Below are 12,249 nucleotides of genomic sequence, written 5' to 3'. Positions count from 1 at the left end.
ACAAAAACTAGATTAGATTTTTCTTACCACTGGTATTGGAGGTATAATAGTAAGTAGGACAATTTGGAACATAGAAAGCAAAACAAATCCCAATCCTATTAGTTTAAATTAGCAATTATTAAAGCCAAATACTAAAACACTGGAATGAAACCCAAGTATTACAGGACTAATAAAGCTCTATCTATTGTCCAGAAATTGAGTTAGTCAGACATGTCACGGTACATAATTCCTACACAGGATAAAAAGTATGTTCAAAAATCAGAACAAAGAAACAAAGGCAGTAGTATTATTTTTAGGATGCTTTAACCCTGTTAGTACCAAGAAGAGACAGACTCCTTCAAGTTCAAGATCAGCACATCAAAGCTTGTAGTTAAACTAGTTTGTACATCGGTTGAATTTGAGGATGTGTATCTACTGTTGATGTGAAACGTTCTATGAATAGGTATTTTACATCTCTATGCTGTGAAAATTAAAGATCCAAAAGTTATAAAGGGTTTCACGGCTTTCCAGAGCAAATTTTCCATTCCATTTTCTATTGCAAGAGACTTTATAGCAACTGTTCTTTCAGGCTTGTGTCCAAATTACTTTTAGCTGCAAACTCACCTTCTTCCTCCTCTTCCTCCTCCTCTGTTGTTTCAGCTGCCAAGGATCGTGTCTCTACCTGCTTCTGTAAGGCTTGCAGCTTACTCTCATAGTCCTGGGGGGAGAGAGGAGATACTGTGTAGGAGGACAGACGAAAGCAAGAACAGTCAAAAGACACACACAAGCCTCAGATGGAGTGACAGACAAAGAACAGAATACGAAGACACTTCTGTTAACACACAGAGGTCACATACCAACATCTACTGTTTTAGTATAGCCTGTCCTTGGACAACAGAAAGAGGGTAGACAGAGGCCAACACAACTAAGGCAGCGTTGTTTTTAAATCATCAGATATCCATGCTGATATGTGTGAGATGAAAAGGTTTAGGACTTTTTGTTTGTTAAAGACTGGATAAAGTGGACTTTGGGAACCTGCTTATGGGAACACTGGAGGGACACGGAGAAGGGTATGGAAATAAATTTAATAAAGGGAAGGATAATTCATCTTCATTTTCTCAAACAGAAGGATTAACAGTACCACTGTTTTAAATTTTACTGTATCACAAAGCAATTCAAATTCTGAAAAAAAAAGATTTTGTTTTAAAATATATTTTCCTTTTTGAGGGTATAAGTGTCCTTTCCTCATGTTGGTATTTAATATAACAGAACATGAAATACCACCTCCAAGACAAAAAGGCTGAGCTTATTTAAGGAAGAAGTGTGTTTGCTCTAAATCTATTCCACACCTTAAGACAATAAAGAAAGATCCAGGAAGTTCTGCCAAGCCTTGTCCTTTCCATGGGAAGAACTCTATGCCCTGGTTCCCTAGGCATACATGTATTTACAACATACAGGAATAAGCCCTCATGAAAGATTCTGATTCATCTTGCAGGAAGTGTTTAGATCCCATTTTTCAGATTTTAGCAAAGTTGATAAGGGAAATTATCCTGACCTACCCAGGAATCAGAAAGGGACAAGGGCAGACCTCAGCAGTGGAGGAAGGAAACAATTTGGAGGTGAGAACCATTCCTGGGAGGCAACCATCGGCCTGCCCTGACACACAGGCAGAGAGGTCTGTGCAGAGGCTTCTGCACGACGAGCACTTCTGCACTTCAACACCTTCTGGGGCAAAAGCATTTCCTCCTGTTCGGCTTAATCATGCCTCAAAATAAATGCTGCTATGACTCTTTCATTATTTGCTGGTAAAATGAATGCTTCCCAACATTGTTTTTTGGATTTGTTGCTGTTTTTTTATTATTATTTTATGATTTGACAATTACTCTTCTCTACAACTCTTTTAAGGTATTTAGAACAGATAGCTCAAATTTATTTTTTAAAAAGACAATCCTTTGCCATTTACTGCACAAGTTAAATTGGCTTCTTCGAGGTTTTTCCTACAGCAGCAAGGATGCAAATATCCAACGTACCTGACATTGCCATAACAGCATCACATCAAATTTAACACAATTTCGTACATAAAGACTTTTAGACATCGTAAGGATGTTCCTTAAGTAATATTTCTCGGAGATAGCATTAAAAAGTGGTAGCTGTGCTCTTAGAACAACACCTCAAAAGTATGAATTTCCAATTAGTTAAGATCCTTACATGCCCCATGGCTTTCAGAAGAGAAAACCACACTATTAAAGATATGCGGCCTTCATATGAGACCATCATACGAGACCACAGTTTAATTTTCCAATTCCCTCTTAAAATTTTATTGGGCTAAAATGCCCCCTCCTTCATCTGTATCTGCTCCAGCGACTCCATGATGGCTACATACAGCGTACGTACAGAAATCCCAGCCCAGCAGCAAAAGAACCAGACAGAATGGGCATAAATCATTTATTTTGATATTACTCCTGACATTCTTAATTCGCTGTGAGGCTACTCTAGATTTATGGAATGAGCTTCAGATTTATTTATAGCCCTGAAAATACCCAGGAGTATTCTTAAAAATTCATTAACAAAGGCACTGTTTTTTTTCCCCAACCACCTATGTAGATAATGCTTCTACATTTGAAACCAAGATAAAAGGGGTCAGATGTGAAGTGACGGAAACAAGCTTCTCTTACTTGCATGGAAAGGCAAAAAAAAAATTTCCTGCAGCCTGAAGGAGATAATCTGCAGGTGTCATCTTGAGCAACCAGATTATAGAAATGAAGAATGTGCTGGACAAAAGCTCCACGGAAGAGCTTTTCAGTTAGTGTTTAAGTAGAATCTTTGATCAGATTCTTTCAGAAAAACTGGAAAGCTGCAGAGGGAACGGTCAAAAATCAGGAACATTCCACTATCTTACTTCCAGCATGAAAAAACACATACTCACTACATTCATTCATTGACAAAGACTTGCTTCTTGTCTTCTCTCTGTATTTTCAGACTTGTAAGCCAAACAAATGCAAATAACGTGTAATAAAATAGACTTTTTTTTTTAAATCTTCACACTAACAAACTATCAATGTATTGAAAAATAGAATTCAAGTTTGTTTTCCCATAATAATAAAAAGAAAAATAGATATTTCTCTACGCAGAAAAACAGGACTAAGATTGCCTCCTGGCACTTGATACTCTGGCAGTATGAAGTAATTGGCACTGGGCGACCGATGACGGATGAATTTCAGGTTGGTTCACTTACAGAGCACTGACTGCACTGCAGGAAGGATTGGTCAGCTCTGCTGAGCAGCGTTTCCAGATCTGATTAGTGATAATACACATGTAATTGTTAGTACCAATGTAAAGGTAGAAAATGCTAGGAAAAAAAAAAAAGGGGGAGGGGGGGGCATCTAGAAGAAGCTGTCCTGAAGGTCCATGCCTGAGACTGGCTGGAACCCAATGCACGTTGTTGCACAGCTTCATACCGTGTTTTAATCATCAGCTCCATGAATGCAGTAAAAGGGAATGCAAACTTTATCTTGCCCAGGGGCATGGAAATAGGTAAGGCCATGACAATCATGGTTTTCAGGAGACAGAAAAATGATACGCCCCCACCTAGTTCTAATCCCTTAAGACCAGACTGGGTCAGCTTTTTCATCAGAACACTACCACAACATGGATACTTTGGTGATGTGCACTTTTGGTGATGTCTGCAAGGGTACGGTGGTCTATGTGAGTCCCTCCTCCATTTGAGGCATACAAAAAAGTCAGTGTCAAATAAATACAGAGCAGTCAGCTCTGTATCTTCTCCAGGATTTCGATAAACAGCACCTGTGATGGTGCAGTGGTATAGTACTGAAGACAAGTATGACTTGTTACCCCTTACATTATGATTTTATCTATTTGTTTTAAAGAAACTACATGACAGCAGACAGAAATCTGTTTAAGCTGCTGTTCACACAGATATACAGCAGAAACATCAGGGTGGATGTACTTGCAAGAATCAGACTGAGGAACAATTAGAGAAACCTTAAATTTAACTCGCCTAGAACAATACCGACCCCAAGACATAAAATCAGGACGAGCCTCCAATATGGTATAGCACTGAGACCAGTCTGACACTTACAAGAGTATTTCATAGTTTATTGAAAGAGCACTTGTTACAATACAAACCAGTTCTGCTTTTCACGAGGCAGATGCTTGCTCTTAAGACAATTCAAAACTTGTATTTTCTTAAACAATGGACAGATCTGAAAATCCCATTTAATTCAAAGGCAACTCACTGCTTTCTTTACAGTACAAATGGGCACACAGCATAGAATTCTCATTTGGCAGCTCCTGAAGTGGTTCAAAGGGAAGTATCAGAGTCAAATGTCAACATATAAAGGATAAAGGACAAACCTCTAACATATAAAGAATAAAGAACAAACAGTGAGTGTTATTGAAACTATGCTGAACGCACTGATAAAAAATAGCATCCTCTAGTTTGACAGATCCCCAAGATTGTGTCAGAAAGGACGTTGAAGTCAATCAGAGGAGAGTTAGTGTCATGCATTTCCCCACCCAACCCCCAAATCCACATGTCCCTAGTGTGTCTTAAAGGACATTTATTCAATCATCACTAAGGCACAGGTGGATACAAGTCAGCTGTCAAAGCACACAGCACATCAGCACTTAGCAATGGCAATTAAGCTCACTAAAACAGCACTCCCATCACAGATACCACATTTCCATTAACCTAAAAGCCTTTTCCACAGCCTTCTATGAAAGCAGCTGTATTAGTGTTCATTAGCCCCATTAATGCAGGATTTGAAGTGAGAAGTGTGCTTATTTCTGAATACTGCAAGGAGATCCATGAGTTCTCACGCTTTCCCTTTCCTGACAAGGCACTACGTTCTAGTAAAAGTGGCTGATTATTTTAAAAGATTTCTTCCCAAGTTTCATTTCTGTAATAACCTCCTGAAACCCAGGAAGAAAGCTGCTTCCTCTGAGCAGGCTGGACTCCCTTCTGTCAATGACTACTCCTTTTTCAAAGGAATGGTATGTCAAACCATCCAACAAAGCGAGCGAGGTTGTTTTTCTATTGCTGCGCTAAAACAGCAGGGTAACAGACTGATGGCAACCTATTGTCCTTCATCACCACCATCCCAACATTTATGGGTATTTTTTTCAGCATTTTATGCTGAAGTAAGTTGGCAAGAAACTTTTTGAGAATTTTGCATTTAAACATCAAAGAGCAGGATCTATTTTTAATCTCCTGTCAGTACGTGTACTTGCATGGACTTGAAATCGTGTCGTGATTTTGTGGCAGCCACAATCCTCAACAAATAAATCGGACAAGAGAATCCTGACTTGTTCTTCTCTCACTGCCTACCCCTAACGCAGACTACTACCTCTTTGGCTCAGGAATTCCTACAGAGCTGAGAGGATTTTCCAGAGCATACGTTTGTAAGAGAGCCCAAGCCTTTCTGAGGATATGAAAGAGAACTCATTGTATGTCAGGGGTAAAGTGCAATGCACTCATAAAACAGAATTCTTAAAAGAAAAGCACCAGGAGAATAGTATTTGCAGCCCAAAATCTCATTTAGCATTTTTGACTCAGGCTCAAACTAAGTATTGCTCATCTACAAGGCTTCCTTTTTTTTTTTTTTTTTTTTTTGGAAAAAAAATCAAGGCAGTTTTTGGCCATGTTTTATTTCCTTTGTTCACATAGGCCAAAGATGAGACAAATTCAAATTGCAAAGCCATAGGTGGACAAACGAATTAAACCTGCTGTAAAAAAATGTCCTAAACTGTAGGACGAGCTGATTCTTCTAGGACAGTCAGACTTTGGATCTCCTATATCAGAGGGCCAGTATTCTATCAGAAACGCATGTGCAGAGGCTGCAGTGGTGACACTTGATTAAACTATACATAAACGGTGCATGGCCGCCACTTACCATGTGTTGCAACCAGCACCTATACCATGCACAATTGGGAAAGGGGGAAAAAATAGTAGGACAAGAAATAAAAATAAGATGGAAGGTAAGCATGAGGCATTTTCTACTTCTCTACAGCTATGTTGAAACATGCAGAAGTAACAATTACCAGTAGGGCTTGTATTTTAATCAAAAATAAGCAACCTCAAGTAAATCAAGGATATTTGTGCAAAAGAGCACAAGTCACTTAACTGTACAAATGCACTGCAAAGTGGACCAATCTCGCCGAATCTGGTATAGTAGCCAAGTTCACTTTTAAAGTTTTATTCAAGTTAAACTTAACAGCAAAAGTAAGTTCTCCTCAAAGCTTTAGATTGGCTTATACTTATGTCCACAGATTTTCAGAAGTACGTTCAATTTTGTTTTGCACCTTAAGAAACTCCGAAGGAAAGAAGTCTATAATTAAAAATGGGACTCTCCAATTGAGACGTAACACCAAAGTTATAAAATCATTATTGCTTAATCAGTATTTTTCCTGTAATTTGTTTAAAAGAATCTGAAGTAGGGATTGCAAGCATTTGTTTTATGGCAAATCACTTGCAAGTATAGACACCTCAGATCAGAATAGATATTAAAAATTCTAACTTGCACTTTGAGCGTGGGGAGAAGGAAAATTCATCTTATTTTTTCCTAAATGTGACCTTCTCCTTTATTAAAAAAAGCATCTGGAAACGGGTATAATCGAAGACCAGAAACACTAACATGAGGTATCACATCAAAATCAAACAGTTCAATTTTCCTATCTTTACCCCAGCCAATTTAAAGTAGCGATAGATAAATCTTCATAAGAATAACTACCTCCCAGACTTACAGCCTGAGAAAGCTGAAAACAAAATAAGAATTAGCTCTTTGAGGCTTCTTCCTGCACCAGAGTATTAAAAAAATCCCAGTTCCTTTCTGCAATCTCCGTATAATAATTAAGAACTATTATACTTAGAGTTGCAATCAGAATTAGAAAAAACTTATTTCCGACATATTGCTTCAAACAGATATATCCTGACATCAAATTCCATTCAGGCAGGTTTGACTGCCACAGCAATTTCATACCAATAATTATGAACTTAAGCAGAAGGACAGAAGGCATTTCCTACTCAGGTAGTAGGATTGTGGCCCAATAGCTCTTCTGAATTTCTCTATACAAAAAGCCACGTTATCTTGTCAGCCAACATTTCATTTATAGATTATGGAGAATTTGGGTTAAGAGTAGAAAATATTGTACTGAAGAGCCAGATCGATTTAAAAACAGATGGTCAGTTTCCTTATTTCTAAAAAAAAAAAAAAAAGGCACAAGAAACATTCAATGCTATAAACTAAATTCCTTTTTTGATTGTCTACATAAAAACACAGGAGGAAGGTAGCACTTGGTAAGTTCCAGACAATATTTTCAACGTTAGAAAAATACTCCAAGACACACAAAAAAATCGGTAAATGAGCTAGCAGAGAAGTTCTCCCCTCCACATCCCTCCCTCCAAATCTTCTAGTCTATGACGAAAGTTCTTACAATTTGTCAGTGTTCTTCCAATCGGGGTTGTTAAAACTGCACCAAAAGTCACATGCAAGCTGAACGGGCTGAAGCGCCGGTACCTTGTGCCAAATTACTCAAGTTCTACCTGGCCAAACCCAAGACATAAGCAAAGCCAATCCTGGCTGTTTCTTAAGAAGCCAGCATTGCCCCTGCTTCCCTCCTCCCCGAGACTAGCCTTGGCCAACTAATCATACGGTAGTTTCTCTGCCCGCTTTGAGGTTAGGTGCTGAGAACTGGCGCCTCATCCGTGGGGGCGTCACAAACTGGTTATAGTGGTTAAGCCGGTCAGTCTGTTTCGGGTGGGAGTTTGCTGTACTGCCTTCTGCACTGCCGCCAGTGCTGTGATTGCAGTAAGGCTGCCGGTGCTGGTGGATGTGGCGCTTTTGCTGGAAAGTCTGCAGGTCTGGGTTCTGCTGCCCACTGTACGAGTGCAACGATTCAGAAGAGCCCGATGCCTGCCGCCGCAAGGTTTTTTGAGAGCCATTGTTGAGAGAATTGCTTCTCCAACGCACCTGGGGTTGCTGCTGCTGATTGCTAGGCTGGGCCTGAGTGTTTAGCTGCTGCCTGTTAATTTGGATATTATCTTGATTCTTCTGGGGGCCATAAAGATTCCACAGCTGCTGAGGGTCCTTAGGGGCAGCTCTGCTTTCTTTTTCTTTGCTTTCATCTTTGTTCTTATCATCATCTTTTGGAATTCTAACCTCGATAACTTCATCCTCTGTGATAATTATATGAGTGCCTGGACTCCAGGAGTTTCTATGCTTGGGGTTACTTTTGAAAGGAAACCGGGGCTTGCGATTCTCAGGCGGGATAAATCGGTGAGGCATATTTTGCCGACGAAGCTGTTTTGCTATTTCCTGTTGCTGCAGATTTTTAAATCGAATCTGTTCTTGCCTCATCCAACGTAATCTTCCACGTCTGAAAGCTGGATCACCTGCCATTAACTGAGAAACACGTTCCTCTTTAGCGAGATCATCATTCTCACTTCTTTTTAATTCGCCTGAGGGCTTCTTATCCACATCCGCTACACTGTCAGAGTTTGGAGCTGTGGTTGACTGAGCTTTCTCTGAAGACCCTATCAGAGGCAAAACCTTCTCCATTTTTAGCATCTTATTTCTAAGAACCTTTATCTCTTCATCCTTCATGTTGTTCTGCTTCTTCACTTCTTGCAAGATATCTTCTAATTTGTCTATATGCACCTTCAGGTCATCCACATCAGTTATTCCTTTGCCATTGCCTATAACATCTTCAATTTTCTCATCTCCAACTCCCACCGTATCCCAGACATCGCGGGCAACAGCTCGCCACGATTCACGCTCATTCGGATCTTTTTTCCCATACATGGCACAAAGCTCCTTCATTTTAACAATGGCCAGAGCCTCAATCTCCTGTCTAGTGTGCCTGAAGTCATTGAGTGCTACCTCATAGCATATCTCTTTCACAGCCTGGATCTTTAAGTCTGAGATGGTAACCCACTTGGAGTCTTTGCTAAGGCGTCGGCGTTGGGGTATCTGGTACATTTTAATAGGCTCTCGTTTCTTCCCACTGCTGGGGAGGCCACACTTTTTTACAATGGTTTGGAGCTTGCTGGGGGGCAGCTTCTCTCTCAGGGAAGTGATCAGTCTCCAACTCTCCTCACACGATCTCTTGTCCGAATCATCCCCACTATCAGAGTCTGCATCCTTTGGAAAAACAAAAATCAAGAAGTGGCCCCAAAATAACCAAAATTAAAATTGTAAGAAAATGGAAAAGCTAAACAAGAAGTAGCAGGCAAAGAAAACTAAATCAAAAATCAAAACAGAACATGTGAAGTCCCTGAAGACTGAGCGATAAGACATTAACGTGTATCTTCGAGAATCATGGACTGTTAAAATTGGCTCTCTTCACTAAATTAAGATTAACATTACTTAGAAGTCTCGTCATCTTGAAATATCACAAAATCTAAACTCTCCCCTCCCAATCCTTTCCAAAATTCTTTATACTGATCAAGAAAAACAAAGTTCCTGATTAAAAAATAAAAATAAAAACCAAGTGTCAACTGCACTTCACACATGCTACAAAGACATGCAAATCCCCGCCACACACATTTGCCTTGGTTACTGCTGTTGCTTCTTTCAGCAAATCCTCCCCAGGTAGGTGAATACAACAGCCATCATAGAAGATGTCATGAGCAGCCAGAGTAAGTCAGGTTAACACTGGTTAGTAACGTTGCACATGGTTGCAGGGATGCTCAAGTTTAGAATCCGCTTCACTACAACAGCAGCCAGAGAAGTGTTAGACGATAAGAAAATATGAAACAGAAGCAGCCGAAAGGTTTCAATGTTAAAAGGACTGTAAGTGCCACTATGACAGGTGAAGACAGTGGTTCATACTCCAAGACTTGCTACAGGCTAAAAGGATATCCGGAATCAGAGTTTCAGAGGTGTGGTTTTTGTTTATTTTTTGTTTTGTTTTTTCCATTTGCCACCTTGTTGTTTAGTTTAAAAAAGCAAAAACATTAACAGTCTTCACTGTCCGAAGAACGAGTTTCAGAAGCATGTAGCAGTAGTGACTTTTTTAAAAACTGTTTTAATTTGAATTCTCAATTTGATATCCTTGATTTGTCTTCTTCTCAAACCCTAGAGCTTCCACATGCTAAGAGTTATACTTGTTTTGCTTCTTCATTACAAGTTTTCCATCTTTTGCTAAATCGTTTGTAATGAGCAGTGCTTCACGTTTTCATATGCCAGGAATATTTATTCAGGTATACTGCCACCAAAAGTTAAGCATATCCATTATTGCTTACTGCAACCAGGAGTTAAAGTCAAACTACCTTTTTTCTTTTTCTTTTTTTTTTTTTTTTTTTTTTTTTAAAAAAAAAAGGATTACTAATTTAAGACCTCTCCAACAAATTAAAAAAAAAGCCCTATGTATTAGTGTGATCCACTAGATCCACATCATCTTCAGTAAAACACAGCAGTCAGTCTCTAGTGAACCTCTAATGTCCCTGTTTTTCACATAGAGAATTATAATGCATGAGAAGTCAGGAACATTAACAGCCAGTTACTCTAAAGCCAAAGGAAACCAAGGTAATTTACTCTGCACCACAGGTTTCTAGACTTAAGATTTCGGCTAGAGGACCACGAAGAATGGGGAATACAATATAATTTGTCTTGGGAATGATGAAGGGGAGTAACAGAAATATTGCTCTGCCCTATGGTCAACAAGCTCTATAGCCTAAGAATCAAGTTACATGAGCTCCTTGTGACCTTGTGTGTCTTTAGTATTCAAGAACAGCACTAGAGAATCAACTTGTACTAGTTCAGGCCAAAACATGAACAAAACGCCAGATTATGAACAGAACCAACTCCTCATGAGTTTACAGGCAACAAACTTTGTGGCCTAAGGAAAGAGCATCTAACAAACTGCATGTTGCAGTGGAAGTGACAGATGCCCTGGAGGAAAACACTGCACAAACTACACATCCAAGACTACATCCAGAAAGGCAAAACAAACTAACTACTCAGACGTTAAGGCCACAGGATTATTTTTACAGATTACAAGAACTACCATATTACTCCTTATGGGTAAAGGATGTCTTGCTTATAAAAAGCTGATTAAGTGACATTGTCCTGCACGTACTCAGAGATTAACCAACCCAAATTAATATAGGTATGTACCCGCATTCTAACACTAAGGAGTCACTGCAAAGGCATAATGAACAAGAAAACCTGGAAGATAACTTGAGCTCTATTAAACACCTTTTCACGTTCAATTTGAAAAATGGAGAATGATTATTTCTACTTCCAAATAATGCCAGCAAGGCAAATAGATATTAGTTGTAAATTTTGGAAGAAGAGTTCTCACTTCTCTTTTTTGTATAGCACATCTAACTATAAAGAAATGCCCAAATTGGTTGGCATCTCAGCACAAAACTAAAACATTTTGGAAAACAGCATCTTATATCCAAGATCATAATGCCATTTAGAACAAGAATATTTATATTTCAACATCAATCTTATATAGCAGCAAGATACAGAACCTGACATTGTAGCTGGATATTGTGGCAACATAAATACTTTTAAAGTACACAAGCTGGAATCCATTCCCAGATTTCCCAATCACTATTCAATTGCTGTTGAGAGCTAAAAGGAGGCATTAATCCTGTCCATTCCAGACTGCATAGTGACACAGAAGTGACGTGTCAAGAAGTTGTGCTGTATGCTCATTAGGCAGGTAGAAAGCAGTATCCTGCTTAACTGACCAGTGACCTCATTTATTATGATCCTTACAACTAGCAAAGCTGTCCTCCAGAAACTACACTGGTAATGTGATGCATGCAGGATAGTCTCCCACCTTTCCACCTTTGCCCACTAAGTGATCAGAAAATAAAATAAAATAAAGAAACTAAAAAAACGAGTAACTATACTCCAGTATTAGATGAACAACTATTTAAATAAAGCTTCCCCTAATCATAAGTACAGGGAGAAAAATTTCCTTTCACAACACTTGCATCAATACAGCCTCATTTGAAGTAGATCCCCAGGCAGCCAATTCTCTCGTTTAATTCATACAGCAGCTTTGCATATGCCTGTCACCAAAATTTAAGGGATGGAATTGCATCTCCTTTGACGCACAGCCAAACCTTGATGCTATTTTTCTTTTCATGTGGAATTATTTGCAATACTGCTTTCAGCTCCTCAAATTTAAAAAATGAAATTGAAGAAACATTATATTAGTTGCATCTTAAACTCCTTTCTGAACTAAGTCTTGCTTTGACTCAAAGTCTGCAGCAACTCCTCTCCACCCAAGAGT

At 39.1% G+C, this 12,249-nt stretch overlaps 1 protein-coding gene across 11 annotated transcripts in view; it reads right to left on the bottom strand.

Annotated features, from left to right (window-relative positions):
• The window catches only part of KIF1B (kinesin family member 1B), a 94,978-nt gene that overhangs the window by 33,313 nt on the left and 49,416 nt on the right, over positions 1-12,249 (bottom strand). For 10 of the 11 annotated variants that reach the window (XM_035344644.1, XM_035344649.1, XM_035344648.1 and 7 more), the window contains one exon: positions 604-697. In XM_035344644.1, coding sequence (XP_035200535.1) covers positions 604-697 — 94 coding nt within the window. Of the gene's footprint in view, positions 1-603; positions 698-4,074; positions 9,138-12,249 lie in introns of those variants that run through there. The other variant, XM_035344655.1, reaches the window with a different exon arrangement.

This window comes from Oxyura jamaicensis, chromosome 21, assembly GCF_011077185.1.
Source record: "Oxyura jamaicensis isolate SHBP4307 breed ruddy duck chromosome 21, BPBGC_Ojam_1.0, whole genome shotgun sequence".
NCBI lineage: Eukaryota > Metazoa > Chordata > Aves > Anseriformes > Anatidae > Oxyura > Oxyura jamaicensis.
Note: the sequence above shows the minus strand (reverse complement) of the source record. Positions and strands in the feature narration are given on the sequence as shown.